The 19,685-nt window shown below is 39.8% G+C and overlaps 1 protein-coding gene across 1 annotated transcript in view; it reads left to right on the top strand.

Moving 5' to 3' along the window:
• The first annotated feature begins 2,091 nt into the window (after window positions 1-2,091).
• CLGN (calmegin) overlaps window positions 2,092-19,685 on the top strand; it is a 46,474-nt gene continuing 28,880 nt past the window's right edge. Inside the window, exons 1-2 of the mRNA XM_055317015.1 lie at window positions 2,092-2,180; window positions 18,784-18,936. Coding sequence (XP_055172990.1) covers window positions 18,793-18,936 — 144 coding nt within the window. The 5' untranslated portion in view covers window positions 2,092-2,180; window positions 18,784-18,792. The remainder of the gene's footprint in view (window positions 2,181-18,783; window positions 18,937-19,685) is intronic.

Genomic DNA, 19,685 nt, shown 5'->3' with positions numbered 1-19,685 from the left:
ATGATGTTTACTGTATGTAAATCTCAGTGATCTAGAGATATAAACGTGCAAAACCTATACAAAGAAAGCTATAAAACACTCCTAAAGTTCCAAGAGACTCAAGCCAATTTCTTTCTTCTTGGATAGGACATCTCATCAAAATGTTCTTTTTAAGTTGACTTACAATTTTTGTGATCCTGATAAATATGCCAACAATCTGAAACTTGGCATATTGATGTTAAAGTTCATATGGGGAAAAAAAAACATTCAGAAATATCTAGAAAAGCTCTGAAGGAAGAGCCAGAAGGGAATCAAGGGGAACCAGATGCTAAAATATTTTTCAAAGCCTCTATTATTAAAACAGTGTGGTACTTTGTACTAGCACTTGAGTAGACAAATCAATGAAATAGAATAGAAAGTCCAGAAATAGGCTCAACCACATATGGTTATTTAGTAAATGATAAAAGCAGTATCTTAAATCAGTGGGCAAATGACATTGGGACAACTGGATGGGCATTTGGAGAAATATAAGATTCACATGCTCTATGAAAATAAACTTCAAGTGAATCAGAAATAATAAATTTACACAAGGATTAAAAGAAAATATGGGTGAATTTCTCTACAACCTGGGAGTCAGAAAAGGTTGTCTAACTATGACTCAAAATCTGGATGCAATAAAAAAGAAAACCTTGCCCTTATATATAAAAATGTATCCAGCCTCACAAGTAAAAACTAAAACTGCAATTAGATATCAAAAACTGCCCCACCATCAGGTTGACAACAATTCAAAAGCTAGCCAGTGGATTCCGTTTGGGTGAAGTCATGTAGAAACAGACACTCTCATATACTGTCAATGGGGATACAAAATAGAGCTCCTACGGAGGGGATTGGGTGGTATGTGAGACAACTACATAGCATTTAAAACCACAGTGAGGGGGGCCTAGGTGGCTCTGCGGGTTGAGCAACAGACTCTTTTTTTTTTTTTAAATTTCTTTGTATTGGAGTTCAATTTACCAAAATATAGCATAACACCCAGACTCTTGATTTCAGCTTAGGTCCTGATCTCAGGGTCTTAAGATCCAGCTCTGCCTGGGGCTCTGCACTCAGCGGGGAGTCTGCCTGAGACTGCCTCTCTCTCTCTGTCTCTCCCCCTTCCCCGGCTCGCATGGTCTCTCAAATAGATAAATCTTTAAAAATAAAAATAAAACTACAGTGAGGCATCATCGATTGACCTCTGGAAAGATCTAGACTGCCCTGGTACCAAGCAACGGCGAAAATGTAGCAGAACTGGAGCTCTCCTACGTTACTGGTGGGAGCATAAAAACAGCCACTTTGGAAAACAGCTCAGCACCTTCTCAGAGTCCAACACAGGCCTACCACGTACATCGCAGCCATTCAAATGCAGTCAAGATTCACTATCAAAGATCGGTGAAAGCTACATGGTAAACTGGAAGGGGGCAGAGAAGCCTGCGATGATCCAACCCCACCTCTATGCTCTACTTTCACGTTGGGTGTGTGGGTTAAAAGTACAGGCTCCGGGACGGACACACCTGGATTCGAACCCTGCTTGTCAATCCAAGGCTCAAGCAAAATGAGGATCTTCATTCAGTCCCTTGCCTGGGGGGCTGTGACGGTTGTCAAGCCCCTGGAGTACGTGAGCACAATAAGGTCACCGATTCTTACTAAGAGCATTTCCGAAAGGAGAATGCGTGTTATGCCGACACTTAATAGATCCGTATTTATCACCCCCCCCCATAGGAAGGCTCCCCGCGGAGCGCGGGGACCTGGCACCCCTGGACACCCAGGGCTCTAGGGAAGGCCTGGGGCACTAACTGGGCGCTGTTGGGGGGGCGGGTCTGTAAAGCTCCATCCCTTGGGAGCCCGGGGTCGGGCGACAGGCGCTCCTCGGGGGGCAAAGCCTGGGGTCCTGAGGGCCCGCCCCCTGCCAGGGGGCCCGCGCCTGCCGCCGTTTGCGGGGCCGGGGGGCGGGGCGGGAGGGGCGGCCCCGCGGCGGTTGGGCCCCCGCTGCAGGTGCACCCGCGCGCCTCCCGCCGCCGCTCCCCGCCGGGGCCGCACGCGCATGCGCGGTTGGCAGTCGCTGCTGGGCGGCCGCCGGCGGGATTGGCCTGGGGCGAGCGGGACCGGGTGGCAGCGCCTCGGACATCGGAGCTGCCGCTGCCCAACACGGGCCCGCGACACAGGTGCGTGGGGCCGGGGCCGCCTCCCCGCCGCCCCCGGCGCTCGAGCCGGGGTGCCGAGTCGGGAGTCCGGGCGGGGGCTCCGGGCCGCTCCCCTGGCCTCGGCGACCGCGGGGCCCGGCAGGGGGAGTCAGGCTCCGGGATGGAGGCGCCCGGGCGCGGTGCTCGGCGGCGCTCCGAGGGGGGTGGGGGGTGGGGGGAAGCCCGCGCCGGGCGGCCGAGCTGGTGCCGCGCTGGGTCCCGCGTCCACCTGGCCCGTCCACCTGCCGCGTCCACTTGCCGCGTGCACCTGCCCCGTCCACATGCAGCGTCCACCTGCCCCGTCCACCTGCCCCGTCCACCTGCCGCGTCCACTTGCCGCGTGCACCTGCCGCGCGCACCTGCCCCGTCCACCTGCCGCGTGCACCTGCCGCGTCCACTTGCCGCGTGCACCTGCCGCGTCCACCTGTGGCGCCGCGCCGACCGCGCCCTCCGCAGGCGGCCTGGCCCGGGGAGGGCGGGGGCGCCGGGGCCGTTACCCCAGCGGTTACCATTTCAGCCCCGTTCCAAGCTCGAGCCCCGGGGCGCGCTCCCGAGGGGTGTAGGGCCGGCCGGGGCGTGCGAGGGCGCCGCTCCCTCCACGCGCCACTTTGCACAAAAACGTGAGCAAGCCCCCAAAAGGCTCCGGGCACGCAGTCCGCGCCTCCGTAAGGGCGGAGAGCCCCCAGGGGGAGGGGGAGGGAGCGGGAGCGGGAGCGGGAGCGGGAGCGCTGGGTGGAGTCCAGCCGCGCCCTAATTACTCGACTCCTTATCGCCTAAAGCCTGTTTACCGTCAATGGGACACTTTAGCCGATTTTATTTATAGCCTCGCCCAAGCAACCAGGAGGCATTTGCTTGAGATTTTGAGATTTTATTTTATTTTATTTTATTTTATTTTATTTATTTATTTGTTTGTTTATTTATTTATTTATCTATTTATTTATTTATTTTACTTGCTTGAGATTTTAAAAGCGAGTGGCAACAAAGTTCAGAAGGGGGAGAGAGAAAAGTGGCCCTAGGAAAATGTCTCAGATTAGAAAAAAAAAAATTGTTTTGAAACTTTTTGATGCATGAAAGCCATCAAAACCCTGATCTGGCCCTAAGATTTTGCTTGCTTTAAATTTTTTTACATTACTCTAGGCCATTTAGTCACTGCAGGTAGCCTTCCTTTGGTAACTGCAAAGTGGCCTCTTTTCACTGTACAGTTTCGCCCTCACATCTAGTTGGTTTGATCTTCCATTTATTTGGACCAGTCCCCAAAGCCTTAGAACAAGATCATCTAGATTATGTAGTTGATAAAGTTAATTACTGTGCATGAGTGACCTAAGTATGTTGATGGATCTCCAGAAATTGAGCAGCGTTCTAAGTTAGCCTTACTGCTTTCCAGCGCAGTGCCTAGTAAGTTTTAGTGCTCTTAATTCGAAAACTAGAATTGTCCATTTTCATGGAGCTTTAAATCCCCTATTTTAACCCTTTCACTTGGCAAACGAAGAACAAAACAGGCCCGAGGCAGTTTTAACCTCCTGCCTTTTTAATATTAGAGCTAGGAGCCTGGTGTGATGGTGCCAAGGTCAGTGTACTTTCTGTTGTATCATTCTGTAGTTGAGTTCCTCCTGAGGCTGCAGGACAACGAAAACTCTAAAAATTATGATTTTCAAAGACATCTTTTGAAGCATGCCAGTGTTGGATGAGTCCTCCTCAGTCAGCCTCTGAGACTGAACCGTAGAAAGGCATCACAGTTAGAAGACATAGAGTACAGAAAAGTATTCACGTATTAACGTAGGTGAGTGTGGCAGAGGGTGAAAGGAATGAGTCTTACAAGGACGGAATTTATCCTGAGAACTACACAGAAGTACTGCATGTTTCTGTGAATGGTAAAATAAGACTCCTCCTAGGGGCGCTTGGGTGGCTCAGCCAGTGAAGCGTGTGCCTTTAGCTCAGGTTGTGATCTCACGGTCCTCCATCCCACGATGGAGCCCAACAGAGCCTGCTTCTCCCTCATCCTCTGCCCTCCCACCTGCTCCTGCTCTCTCTCTCTCTCTCTCTTACTTTCAAATAAATGAATAAAATCTTCAAAAAAAAATAAGAAAACATGCTAGGGAGAAGGTGGAAGATAGATTTAGAGATTGGCAAGACTGAAAGTCAAGAGGCAAAGCGAGAGTTTGCTAATCCACTCCAGAAAGGATAGGTTCCTAAGGCTGTGGCTTGGGGATAGAACAAGACATTTAAGAGATACCCAAATGCGTTGGGCTACCAGTGACGCAGGGGATCAGTGAGAAAGAATCATCTTAAGATAATGGCAAAGTAACTTAACTGATTTGGGTGACTGGAGGTAGTTAATGGAATAAGAGCATTCAGAAGACAGAGAAGCAGGGTTGGGCGGAAAGACTGTGTTCAGATTAGCAGAATTTTGGGACAACCTTGAAGATATATAGTGATTTGAGTGAAATCAGTGAAAGGAGTGACTTTTGAGCTGCAGATAAGATCTGGGAGTCCCTGGCTAGCTTTTATAGGTAGAAGCCAAGAGTATGTGTAGTGTAAGAAAAGGGCCTGGGGCCAGAACCCGAAGGAATAGCAGCATTTAAAGAATATTGGAGAGAAAGTGCCTGTGAACAAGGCAGAGAAAAGGAAGAGAATCAAGAATCAGGAATGACAAGAAAACCAGAGGAGGAGATGGTTCCAGGAAGCAGGCTGTTCCGGAGGGGCAGTAGGCAATAGAGGTGAAAAATGTTATTGCGCTCACCAACCAAGACTTGGTGTGTAGCAACAGTTTCAAAGAAGCTGTAATCAAGGAACTCGGGAAAGATAAAAGTATTCATTGCCATTGCTGCCATAACTAATTACCACAAACGCAGCATCTTAAAGCAATATGAATTTTCCCACAGAATTTTCCTGTAGGTAGAAGTCTGAGCCAGGTTTCACTGAGCTAGCATCAAGGTATTGGTCAGCGAGCTACCTATCATTCCTTCCTAGAAGCTCTGGGGGAAAGTCTGGCTCATTGAGTTGGTGGCAGATTTCAGTTTCTTGCAGTTGTAGAACTGAGGTTCCTGTTTCCTTGCTGACTGTTGTCAGCTGAGGGTTGTTTTCAGCCTCTGGAGCCACTCACCTTCCTTGGCCCATGGCTCCCTTCCTCCATCTTCAAAGTCCCTCTGGCGGTGGAGTCCCTCTCACTCTTCAGATCTCTTCTACCCATCTCTCCCCGACTTCCTCTTCTACTTTTAAGGGCCCATGTAACTGGGCCCATCTGGATAATCCAGGAGACTCCCCCTATTTTAGGGTCAGCTAATTACCAACCTAAATTCCATCTTGAAAGCCCTTTATGCTATGTGAGGTAACATTCACAAGACCCAAGGATTAAGGTGTGAACATCTTGGGGGGGGGTCATTATTCTATCTACTGTAGGAAATTAGAAGTATTAACAGTTAATGAAAACATTTTAGCTTTTGTATTAACAGTTAATGAAAACATTTTAGCTTTTGTTAAGGAGAGGAGATAGCTAGAAACATTTATATTGTCTAGTATGTGATAATTTTTGTTCCAACAGTAAGCCATTTATCTTAAATATCCTGAAATTTATGTAAGCAATTTATAAAATTTTATTTTATTATTATTTATTTATTTATTCATGAGAGACAAAGAGAGAGAGAGAGAGAGAGAGAGAGAGAGAGAGAGAGGCAGAGACACAGACAGAGGAGAAGCAGGCTCCATGCAGGGAACCTGACCTGGGACTCGATCCCGGGGCCTCCAGGATCAGGCCCTGGGCTGAAGGCAGGTGCTAAACTGCTGAGCCACCTGGGCTGCCCGCAATCTATAAAATTTTAAAGGATCATAGTAATGTAAGGAATTAGCATGAAGTTGTTGGCTTTTATATTTTTATATAGCCTTGAACTGCTTTAAAGTCTTTGCTAGAAAGATTTTAAAAGCCATTTTTTAAAAAGATTTTATTTATTCATGAGAGACACAGAGAGAGAGGCAGAGACACAGGCAGAGGGAGAAGCAGGCTCCATGCAAGGAGCCCGATGTGGGACTCCATCCTGGAAATCCAGGATCAAGTCCTGAGCCAAACACAGAGGCTCAACCACTGAGCCACCCAGGCGCCCCAATTTTAAAAGCCATTTAAACTAAATATATGTGCATCAATCATAGTTTGGATACATATAAAAATATGGCTTTTCAAATATAAAAGCTACAGAAAATGGACTGTATGTCTGGAGGATGGAATATAAAATATTTAATCTTATATTTTATAGACCTAGAACTTTAATCCTTTTTGGCAAGGATTAAATTATTAAGCAGTCTAACCCTAGAGCCCAATAAAGGGAATGTATCATGGGAAACTAGACCCAACTTTGAGTCTTGTCCCTTCTACTTAGTAGTATTCTGTGTTCTTGAGTAAGAAAACACTTTCTTAGTATAAGGGAGTGAAGCATAATACCTCCACCACAGAGGGCTGCAGAGATTGGAATTAATGCGTTTGAAAAATCCTGTGTACTCACAACAGCACGTGCTCTCTCCTACCACTCTTCCCCCTTCAGTTCCTTCCTCACATGCTGCTTCCTTTGTCCTTGGCTTAGGGAAATCACTCCTTTATCTTTAATAAAATTAAAATATTTTCAGATGATTTTATTTACTTATTTATTTATTTATTTATTTATTTATTTATTTATTTAGTGCATGCGAGCAGGGGAGGGGAAAAGGGAGAGGGAGATTCTTTTTTTAAGTTTCTTTTATTTATTTATTTTTTGTATTTTTTTATTGGAGTTCAGTTTGCCAACATATAGCATAACACCCAGTGCTCATGACATCAAGTGCCCCCCTCAGGGCCCGTCACCCAGTCACCCCCACCCCCTGCCCTCCTCCCCTTCCACCACCCCTAGTTGGTTTCCCAGAGTCAGGAGTCTCTCATGGTCTGTCTCCCTCTCTGATATTTCCCACTCATTTTCTCTCGTTTCCCCTTTATTTCCTTTCACTATTTTTTATATTCCTCAAATGAATGAGACCATATAATGTGTGTCCTTCTCCGATTGACTTACTTCACTCAGCGTAATACGGAGAGGGAGATTCTTAAGCAGACTCCCCACTGGACATGGAGGCCCCCCTGCCCCCCGCTTGATCTCACAATCCTGAGATTATGACCTGAGCCGAAATCAGGGAGCCCGATGCTTACCCACCTGGGCCACCCAGGCTCCCCTGCATCACACTTGAACTTTCTTAAGGAGGATTCCTCTGACCTCTCCCCCTACCATGTAAATTCAGTTCCTCAACTACCAATTCTTAGAACTTACTTCCTTTTATATCACTTACTATGGTTTACATGTAATACCTGGGTTGTTTGTTCGATGTCTGCTTTCCATCCTAGACCATAAGCTCTTTGAGATCGAGGACTATGTGTGTTTTGCTAATGACTGTAAATTCAGTGTCTGACATAATTCCGGACACATAACTGGCAATCAGAAATATTTGTTAAATGAATTTGTGAATGATGAATGTTATTATATACTGGCTGACCTCCCCTGAATTTCTGGACACATCAGCCATCGCAACATTAATAAAACCCTGGTGCGGCTCATTCTGAAGGATGCTGGTTTCTTTTGTGGAAAATAGCTGCATTTCACATGGAGTCTTGTAGCATCTTTGGAAGAAGGCCGCTTTCTGAGAGGCCAGTTTCCTGCCTCTCCACCTCATCTGTGATCCTTCAGAGATCCATGTAGCACATGGAGAATTCCAAGAATGCTCTCTAATTTTGGTGAGAATTTGTCCCATTTTATTTTTGTGATATGGTAACACAAATTCTTTTAATATGATTTTTCTGTTTACTATCTTTTCTAGTAAATTATAAATTGGGTTGTTAGAATGAAGTCTGTCTGTAGCAAGATTCTGAAATAACTCATAGTAAGGATGCCTCTTCGTAGATATAGAGTAGAATTTAAAAATATGATTAATTAAAAAAAATTAAAATATGATTAATTTTCCCATATTAAATTAGATAATAAAATGCAAACTTTTGGATCAGTATCTCTCTCCTCTATAGAAATGCTTTAATTGTGTTAGTTTTTTTTAATTTATAATTTTTTTTAATTTTTATTTATTTATGATAGTCACAGAGAGAGAGAGAGAGAGAGGCAGAGACACAGGCAGAGGGAGAAGCAGGCTCCATGCACCGGGAGCCCGACGTGGGATTCGATCCCGGGTCTCCAGGATCGCGCCCTGGGCCAAAGGCAGGCGCCAAACCACTGCGCCACCCAGGGATCCCTAATTGTGTTAGTTTTACCAGTGTTCCAACAAACTTTAAAGGGCCAGTGTTAGAAGTATTTATATAACAATTATTTTTCTCTCTTGACAATAGTTACAGACATCTATTACATAAGGATTTAGTCCATAAATTTTTCTAGCAGTTAATTCTAAAAAAGGATTTTTCTCTTTGAGGATCTTGTAGACTTTTGTAGACAATGAAAACTCCCTCATTTTATTTCTGGCTTTCCTCTAATTTCATGGAAACCCTTTTGCTAAATTTATTGCTGCAGTACTGCCTCGACAACAAACTCATTCTAGTCGGTTGCTTAGTAACATCTATTTCCCTCCCCTACCTGACCTTTTTTCCCTCTCAGGCATTCATTCATTCATTCTGTAAACGTGTATCTGTTCCTATTCATCATGTGCTGGCACTCTTGGATAGTGTGAATATAGAAATGAGAAGGAGTTCCAGTCCTCAGCAGGCTTATATTTTTGTCTGTTTTGTATCTTACATGATGCCTCAAGCTATATTTTTGGAAGTGTGCCAAGGTAGTGTAAATCCTAAATACATAAGTAAGTATATCATTATAATGTTCATATAAACATGATTTTGAAAATGACTTTAGTATATAACTCAAATGATATTTTTATATCCAGGATTTCAGCTCTGTTTCTTCCAGTTATCTCAGAACTTTAGTAGTTTGTCACATTAGGATCAGATCCAGGCTTCTTGGAATGTTTTATAGTACTGCACTGTCTGAACTGCCAGAAAGTTGTATTTTCTATTATTTCTATCTCTTGCATTTCTATTATTCTATTGTATTTTCTATTATTTCTGCTGGTATGGTTCTTTTTCTACTTTTCGCTATATTGCTTGAGGTGCTTTCATTATTTCTAGGTTTTTCTGATTAAAAAAACAACAACCCAGTATTAGTCAAAAGTATGTATTAGTTAAGATAATGCTCAAATAGAAAATAAAAATATCCCGGAGACCTAAGATAATTTCTGGTTGCTGCCATTCTGGAAGAGTGGGTGGCTCTGGTGGTTAACTGTGTGTATCAACCTGACTGAACCACAAGGTTCCCAGATACTTAGACATTTTTCTGGGTGTGTATGTGAGGGTGTTTTGCGATGAGGTTAGCATTTGACTGATAGGCTGAGTAAAGCAGACTGCCCTCCCTAGTGTGGGTAGCCTTCATCCAGCAGCTGAAAGCCTGAATTGAACACAAAGGCTGACCCTCCAGCGAGGAAGAGGGATTCCTCCTGCCTGGCTGGAGGAGCTGGGATTTCTGTCTTTTTCCATCTTGGGACTCAGAGCTGAAGCATTGGCTGTGTTTGGGTGTTGCACCTGCTGGCTTTCAGACTGGAACCTAAACCATTGGCTTCCCTGGCTCTCAGGCCTTCAGACTACACCTACGTCATTGGCTTTTCTGGGTCTCACCTAACTCCAAGGAAAATATAGTCCAGTCACGTTCGCTGGAAAAAGAGAAGAAAGCTTGGTGATCACAGCCAGCAATCTCTCTCTCACACTTGACAACAACTATTAGGTTTCCTGTGATTGTCTTTTCTTCTAGTGCTCCAGCTACCTTTGATGTAGAAGTGAGCATTACTTCAATACCAGTAAATGAGCTGCACTTTATAATTTGTGACTGTGGGCTCACAGTGGAGATTGAATAGGGCTTTTAGGTGATGCTGGTGAAAACTCTTGGAGGTTCAACAGGCTGCTTGGTCTTGGTTTCAGATATTAGCAAGAGTAGTATCTCATACTTAGCCAGAGTTACTTAATCTGTTATTGCATCAGCCCAGAAGGAGTACAGAGAACATACACGAGCTCAAAGACACAGAAAAATGGATGTGCTTCTCTAGTGCCTCCCTTCTTCCCCAGGAAGGTGCAAATGATGTTTGGTGATTTCAGCTATCTGTATGGAGTAAGGAATGCATGGGAAGCTTAGAATCCTGGACCTGCTAGCTTTTCTGTGTTTGTAAGCAGGGAAAGGGGTAGCATTAGCATTAAAGGTTGTACCTTATACTATATAAACAATTGCTTGCTGCACTAAACTTGGGTAACTTAGGACAACCATTAAAATCAATAAGGACACAGAAGACTTGAACAACACTATATACCAATTGGACCTAATAGACCTACATAGAACAATCCATCTATCAACAAAGAAAAATTAATACCAGTCAATTGAAATAAATATGAATATCAGTCTTCCTCCCAACTCTTCCAAAAAAACTGAAGAGGAAGGAATACTTTCAAACTCATTCTATGAGAGCAGTATTACCCATATCTCAAAGCCTGGCAAACACTGCATGAAAAGTACAGACCAATATCCCTGATGAATATTGATTCAAATACATTATTTTTCTTGAGTGCATATGGAATATTTTGTAGGATAAACCATGTTAGGCCCAAAACCAAATCTTTTTTTTTTAAAGATTTATTTATTTTATTTTTTATTCTGGAGAAGCACAGAGAGAGAGGCAGAGATAGGCAAAGAGAGAAGCAGGCTCCATGCAAGGAGTCCAATGTGGGACTCGATCTGGGACCCCAGGATCATGCTCTGGGCTGAAGGCAGACACTTAACTGCTGAGCCACCCAGGCATCTCGCAAACCCAAATCTTAATAAATTTTTAAAAACTGAAATTTTACATAGTATTTTTTCCAATAATAATGTAATGAAATGAGACATCAGTAGCAGAAGGAAAACAGGAAAATCCATAAACATGTGGAAATTAAACACTCTTAAGCAACCAAAAGGCCAAAAAAAAAAAAAGAAATCATAAGGAAATTGGAAAATATCTTGAGGTAAATGAAAACAGAAATCCAACATCCCAAAACTTATGGGATACAGTGAAAATTTTCCTAATAGGGAAATGTTTGGCTGTTGACATTTACAATAAAAAAAATCTCAAATTTACAACTTAAATTTACACCTTAAGGAACTAGAAAAACCAAAGCTAGTAGAAGGAAGAAAATAATAATGATTAGATGAGAGATAAACGGAATAGAGAGTAGATAAACAATAGATAAAATAATTGAAACATAGAGTTTTTTTAAAAAATCAACAAAATTAACCTTTAGCTACGTTGAATAAGAAAGAAGACTCAGCTAAAATCAGAAGTGAAAGACTGGACATTTCACCTAATTCTATAGATGTATAAAGGACTGCAAGAGAATACTCTGAACAATTATATGCCAACAACTGGATAATCTAGATGAAATAGATGAATTCCTAGAAGATACAATTTATTAAGACTAAATCATGATGAAACAGAAAATCTGAACAGACCTATATATAGTAAGGAGATTGACTCAGTAATCAAAAACCTGCCAAGTAAAAGCCCAGGAGCATATAGCTTGACTAGTAAAGTCTATCAAACATTGAAAGAAAAATTAATTCCAATCCTCCTCTAATTCTTTTGAATAATTAAAGAGGAAGGAAAACTTCTAAACTTATTCTGTAAGGGTAGTGCTATCCTGATATCAAAGCCAGACAAAGAAACTACAAGAAAACTATGGACCAATATCCCTGATGAATATTGGCGCAAAAATCCTTAACAAAATACTAGCAAATAGAATTCTGCAGCACATTAAAAAGATAATACACCAGAGCGTGTAGGTGCCTCAGTCGGTTAAGCATCTAACTCTTAATTTCAGCTCAGGTCATGATCTCAGGGTTGTGAGATTGAGCCCTGCGTTGGGCTCCATGCTCAGTGGGGAGTCTGCTTGAGCTTCTCTCTCTACCTCTCCTTTGCCTTCCCCTCCACTTGCATGTTCTCTCACTCTCTTTCTAAAATAAATAAATCTTTAAATAAATAAATAAATCTTAAAAAATAAAAATAGAAATAAAAAATAAATAAAATAAATCTTTTAAAAAAGATTGTATGCCATGAACAAGTGGGAGTTATGATAAAAGACATTTGACAAACTATGAACAGAAAGAAACTACCTCAACATAATAAAGGCTGTACGTGAAAAGCCGACAGCGAATACCATACTCAGTGGTGAAAGACCAAAAACTTTTCCTCTAAGAACTAGAACAAAGTAAGTATGCTTCTTTTTGTCACTTCTATTCAACATAGTATTGGAAGTCCTAGCAGGAGCAATTAGGCAAAAAAAGAAATAAAATTTAAAAGGAAGAAATTTATTCATGGATAACATGATCTTCTATGTAAAAAAAAAAAAAAAAAAAAAAACCCTAAAGACTCTACCAAAAAACATGTTAGAACTAATAAAGGAATGATGGTTTCCAGGGGCTTGAGGGAGGGAGAATGGGAAAGTTGTGGTTTAATGGTACAGAGTTTTAGTTTTACAAGATGGAAAGAGTTCTGGAGGTTGGTTGTACAACAGTGTAAATGTACTTTGCACTACTGAATTGAATGGTTAAAATTGGTTTAAGTGGTAACTTTTGTGTATTTTACCACAATTAAAAAAATGTCTTTAACTGCATAATTTAGTTACTTGTGTTTTGTAGTATTATCTCACTGTCAGGCCTCTCGAAGCTCCGGTTCAGTCCTGGCCATATTTTGCCCCTTCCTTTAAGAAACGATATGTCCAAAACCTCACAAGCTTGTTTGGAGCTTGATGACGTATTGGTACCATAGAGTGATGATGTTCAAGTGAGACTGTGACCTTTGTGGCTTAATTCTTAGTTGTCAGCTGGTGCATCACTGAACAGTAAATAGAGCACTCAAGAATTAAGCAGAAACTATTAGGTCTGTATCTCTTATTCTTTTTTAAAAGGAATAAATAGCCTCAGTTACCTTGAAGTACATCACTTTTAAATGGAGACTATTATCTGTAGAACCATATTGCCTGCAGGATGTTTTGTGACCAACAGGAATTTATTTTTAACTATTTCACTTCTGTAAGGTAACATGGTCATTTCTGGGTAAATATCTTAATAGCTTAATACTAATAATCTAAATTTGAGAAATTTAGATTATTTTAGATTATAATTAGATTACAATTATTAATTGTAATTAGATTACAATTATTTTATTATTGTAATTAGATTACAATAATCTAAATTTGAAAATTTAGATTAAATTGAAGTAAATTTAGAGGTTCAAAAGTATATGCTGTTATCATATTTGTAATTTCTTTCCATTGCTTTATCAAAATCATATAATAATGCAGTGGGATAAGATTAAAATAAGAGGTAGCATGGTATGTTGATGTACATTCTAGATTCTGGTCTTGTTTCACATTTCCAACCTATGTGACTTTGACCAAGTTTTAAATCTGTTTTCAGTGTGTAGGTTGGAAGTAATAATGCCTATCCTGTTTGTGTCCTGGGCCGCAGAGATCAATTTAGCTCATTCTTTTATGCAAATGCATGATCATAGTCATAGAAATTTAGAGACAAGACAGACTTTTAAGATGAAAGGTTTTCTAGACTTTTTTTTTTTCCTGAAGCTTTGTCAACTATTTATTCCTGAAGGAAAGTTAGGAAGAATTGTAATACAGAAAATAGAATGGGGTTGCTCTGGCTGAAGAATAGGGTTCCAGAGACAGCACTGTGTGCTTGATTTCCTTTTAACTTTCCCAGCAGCTCAATACACCAGAACAAAGCACTTAGAATATATTTTTCCAACAAATTAATTATTAAGAAGGTAAAGTGTGTGTTCATTTTGAAGGGGAAGATATGGATCACAGTGATATTAATGGTCATTATTGCTGCTATTATGCACTTCTGTTTTACTTAAATGTTACTGATAGCGAGTCAAGCAAAACACTTTATTACATTATGGAAATAGTGGGACTCTCTTAAAACTTGAGAACTGAAGCTTTTAGAATCATTAACAATTCATAAACAATTTGCATATGCACTTATTCCTGTGCCAATAAGTAAAAATATTTAAATAAACCAAGCTATGGTTATTGAATCAAAATGATCTCCTTAAATTTACTTTCTACCTCGGGGCACCTGGTAGGCTCAGTGGTTGAGCATCTGCCTTTGGCTCAGGTCATGATCCCGGGATCAGGGGATCGAGTCCCACGTTGGGCTCCCTGCATGGAGCCTGCTTCTCCCTCTGCCTGTGTCTGCTTCTCTCTGTGTGCCTCTCATGAATAAATAAAATTTTTTTAAAAATTACTTCTTATGTCAGTTACACCTCTTACTTATGATTCAGGAAACTCAAACTCTTCTAGCACATAACAGCATACATCATTTTTTATGTTGTCCATAAAGAGGGTTGTATTAATATACTTGTTAATATAGAATATCCTTATTATGGGTGATTGGTGTTGATTTTTTTAAAACCATGAGTTTTTCTTTTTCTTTTTTTTTTTAATATTTTATTTGTTTATTTATGAGAGACACAGAGAGAAGCAGAGACACAGGCAGAGGGAGAAGCATGCTCCTTGCAGGGAGCCCGATGTGGGACTCGATCCCCGGACCAGGATCACACCCTGAGCTGAAGGCAGACGTTCAACCGCTGAGCCACTCAGACATCTGAAAACATGCGTTTTTCAAAGTAAATTTTAGTGTTATATAGCCAGTGTTCCATAGAAGAAATCAAGACTAACTGGCCCACATATTCACATAAAGTTTTGATCTCATTAGGGAGGGTTCTAATCGCAGATCAATGGAAACAGGAACTGGTTCTCTGAAAAGACAACAAAATTGATAAACCTCTAGCAAGATTTGTTTAAAAAGAGAGAAAGAGAGAGAGAGAGAGAGAGAGAGAGAGAGAGAGAGAGAGAGAACCCAAATAAAGAAAACTACCAATGAAAGAGGAAAGATAACAACTGACATCACAGAAATATAAACAAGAGTATTCTGAAAACCTATATGCCAACAAATTGGACAACTTAGAAGAAATGGATAAATTCCTAGAAATGTGTAACCTACCAAAACTAAAGCAGGAAGAAATAAAAAATTTAAACAGACCAATCACCAGCATTGAAATGGAATCAGTAAAAAAAAAAAAAAAAAAAAAAAAACCTCAACAAACACAAGTTATAGGCCCAGATGGCTTCACAGACAAATTCTGCTGAACATTGAAAAAAAGAGTTAATACGTATTCTTCTCAAATTACTCCAAAAAATACAACAGTAAGGAAAACTTCCAAATTCATTCTATGAGGCCAGTATCCTGATACCAAAACCAGATAAAAACATCACCAAAAAAGAAAACTACAGGCCAATATCTCTCATGAATATAGATGCAAAAATCCTCAGCAAAATATTAGCAAACTGAATCCAACAATATATTTAAAAAATGATATACTGCAATCGAATGGGGTTTATTCCTGGATTGCAAGGTTTAATAATCATAAAACAATCAACATGATACATCACATCAATAAGAGAAAGTATTGAAACCATGTGATCGTTTCAGTATATGTGGAAAAAACATCTGAAGGAGCACAACATCCATTCATGGAAAAAAAAATGGTCTAGAGGGAACATATCTCAAAATAATAAAAGCCTTATATGAAAACCCCTGCTAACACAATACTCAATGGTGAAAAATGGAGAGTTTCCCCCTAAGGTCAGGAACAAGACAAGGATATCCACTCTCACCACCTTTATTCCAACGTACTACTGGACGTTCAAGCCACAGCAATTAGATGACATAAAGAAATAAAAGTCATCCAAATTGGTAAGGAAGAAGTAAAATTCACTATTTGCAGATGACATGATATTATATATAGAAAACTCTATAAAGACTCCACCAAAAAAACTACTAGAATTGATAAATGAATTCAGTAAAGTTGCAAGACACAAAATCAATGTATAGAAATTTGCTGCATTCATATATGCTAATAATGAAGCAGCAAAAAGTGAAACTAAGGAAGCCATGCCATTTACAATTGTACCCAAAACAATAGAATATCTACGAATAAATGTAACCAAAGAGGTGAAAGGCCTGTACTTTGGAAACTGTAAAGCACTGATGAAAGAAATTCAAGACAACACAAGGGAACAGAAAGACATTTCCATGCTCATGGATTGGAAGAAAAAAATGTTGTTAAAATGTCTATTTCATCCAAAGCAATCTACACAGTTATGCAATCCTTACTGAAATACCAACAACAGTTTTCACAGAACTAGAACAAACAGTCCTAAAATTTGTATGGAATCACAAAGGACCTTGAATAGCCAAAGCAATCTTAAAAGAGAAAAATAAAACTGGAGGCATCACAATTCCAGACTTCAAGTTATATTACAAAGTAGTAGTAATTAAAACAGTATGGTACTGGCATAGGAATAGACACATAGATAATGGAACAGAATAGAAAACTCAGAAATAAACCCACAATTCTATGGTCAATTAATCCTCGACGATGGAGGAATGAATATACAATGAAAAAGTCTTTTCAACAAATGGTGTTGGAGAAACTAGACTGCTACATGCAAAAGAATGAAATTGGACCACATGCATAAATAAACTCAAAATGGATTAAAGACCTAAATGTGCAACCTGAAGCCATAAAAATTCTTGAAGAGAGCACAGACAATAATCTGACACTGGCCACAGCAATGCTTTTCTAAGTATGTGTCCGAGGCAAGGGAAATAAAAGCAAAAATAAGATATTGGGATGACATAAAAATAAAACATTTCTGCATAGTGAAGGAAACAATCAACAAAACTAAATGAAAACCTATGGAATGAGAGAAGATATTTGCAAATGGCAAACTGATAAAGGGTTAGTATCCAAAATATATGAAGAACTGATACAACTCAACACCCAAAAACCAAATAGTCCATTAAAAATGGGGAAAAGATTTGAACAGACATTTCTCCAAAGAAGACATACAGATGGCCAACAAATATGAAAAGATACTGTCACTCATCATCAGAGAAATGCAAATCAAAATTGCAATGAGATATCACCTCACACCTGTCAGAATGGCTAAAATCAAAACACAAACACAAATGTTGATAAGGATGTGGAGAAAAAATAACCTTCTTGCACTGTTGGTGGGAATGCAAACTGATGCAGCCGTTGTAGAAAACAGTATGGGAGTTCCTCAAAAAATTAAAATAGAACTACCCTATAATCCAGGAATTGCACTACTGGGTATTTACCCCCAAAATGCAAAACCACTGATTCAAGGGGTATATGTGCCCCTATGTTTGTTGCAGCATTATTTATAATAGTCAAACCAAGGAAACAGCCCAAGGGTCCATTGATGGATGAATGGATATAGTTGTGGAGTTGTGGTGTACGTAGACAATGGAGTATTTCTCAGCCATAACAAAGGAACAAAAATCTTGCCATTTGCAACAACACAGAACTAGGAGTATTATGCTGAGCAAAATAAATCAGAGAAACACAAATACCATGAGATCTCACTCATATGTGGAATTTTAAGAAACAAAGGGGAAAAAAAAGAAACCAAGAAGCAGATTCTTTTTTTTTTTAAGAAGCAGATTCTTAACTTGAATTTTAACACGTTAGTGGAAATAGAGCAAAACATAATTATACAAATCATATGTTTCTGCCAAGGGGCAGCCAAATTATATTTGGTTTCTACTCAAGTAATACTATAATGAGGAAAAGACATTTTGCAGTATTTAAATGGGGAAATAGTTTGATTATTGAGTCTTCAAAGTATTATGTTAAATGTAAAAGAACATTATTTAATACAGTCAACCTGATAAGTCCTATATTTATTTATTCGTTTTTTTGTTTTGATTTGTTTTTTTAGCTGTGATTTGATTCAGGAAAAGACTGTCACATTAAATTGTGATAAAATTATTTTTCTTTAGTTTTTTTTGGTGCTTATATGTAATATACTTTGGTTTAATAATTATGAAACTCTATGTTTATATATATTTAAGCAAGATTGTAATAAAAAATAAACATTTGAGAATCATGATACTCCTTTCTTTTTTTAAAAGGGTCCACATATTATTTGAGTTTGATAATCACTGTTGTTGATATCTTTAGGTGTTATGTGGCTCTTGGGTTTTTTAAGGATTTTATTTATTTATTTATTTATTTATTTATTTATTTATTTAGGAAAGAGACCATGCACAGGGGCAGAGGGAGAGGGACAAGCAGACTCCTTGCTGGGTGGAGTGGTATGTGGGGCTGGATCTCATGACCTGAGCCCAAACCAAGAGTCAGCCACCTAACTGACTGAGCCACCCAGGTGCCCCTTGGCTCTTTGTTTTTAGAGGCAGGTAGGTAGCTCTAGAATCTGTGTCCTGTGGGATTTGAAGTTTGTACTTTCATTTGTTCAAGGTATAATTTAAATAATTTTGTTAATGAGTCATTTTAAAGGCCATCTTAGATAGAGGAGGTATTAAAGAGAAAGTATTTCTTTGTTAAGTGTACATACATATTTTTCACAACTTTTATTTTCACTGATAAATTTTTAACTTCACAGGTAATCAGTATGCATTTCCAAAGCTTTTGGCTATGTCTGGGACTTCTGTTCATCTCAGTTAATGCAGAATTTATGGATGATGGTGTTGAGATGGAAGATTTTGATGAAAATTCAGAAGAGATTGATGTTAATGAAGGTGAACTTCCCTCAGAGGTATGGTTACTGAGAAATGAGTTGTAAGTTCTTTCTTTTCAGGATACCGAGGACAGTGACCTCTTAAGATTCATTTCAGTTCTAATAGTATTCATTTTCTAAACAAATAGAAAAACACTGTTTTGTTTTGTTTTGTTTTGTTTTTTTGGCTAGTTCTTGCTGTGTTTTATTTTATTTTATTTTTTATTTTATTTATTTTATTTTTTTCCTGCTGTGTTTTAGAGTGCCCATGTATTACAGAAATGTATGCATTGCACCTAGCACAGTTTTATTGCTAAGTAAATATGGGGAAGGTTTTTACTGTCATAATAGGAATTTGTCCCTGGCTGAAGAGGACTGAGGACTTGTGTCTAAGAGAAAGGTTTTCAACCTTATTTCTGACACTGCTAGTCTTCTTCAGATAGAAGATCGTATAATTTGCAGTTCTTCCTAGAAGTAAAGTTAAGTAGGTTTTCTTACTCCTCTAAGGAAAGGAAATGTCAAGTAGGAGGAGGAATCAGAAAGGGAGGTGATCATGCAGGGGGCCTGTCATAAGGCTCATCTGGGTTTCTGGTTCAGCGTCAAGATGTGTTTTGAGGCGGTGACTAACGGGAGTCTGAAAAACCTTGCAGAGATTTTTGTACATCCTGACGATCCAGAAGAACTTTTACATCGAGGAGTCGTCCTAGGTAATCTGGGGACAATCAGGAAGTTTTTCAGAAATCTTTTTGAGGGTAAGGACGCCCGCTTAAGGGGCCGAGGGCCATAGC

The sequence above is a fragment of the Nyctereutes procyonoides genome, unplaced genomic scaffold, assembly GCF_905146905.1.
Source record: "Nyctereutes procyonoides isolate TBG_1078 unplaced genomic scaffold, NYPRO_anot_genome, whole genome shotgun sequence".
In the NCBI taxonomy this organism is placed as follows: domain Eukaryota; kingdom Metazoa; phylum Chordata; class Mammalia; order Carnivora; family Canidae; genus Nyctereutes; species Nyctereutes procyonoides.
This window is presented reverse-complemented; position numbering and strand designations above follow the sequence as displayed.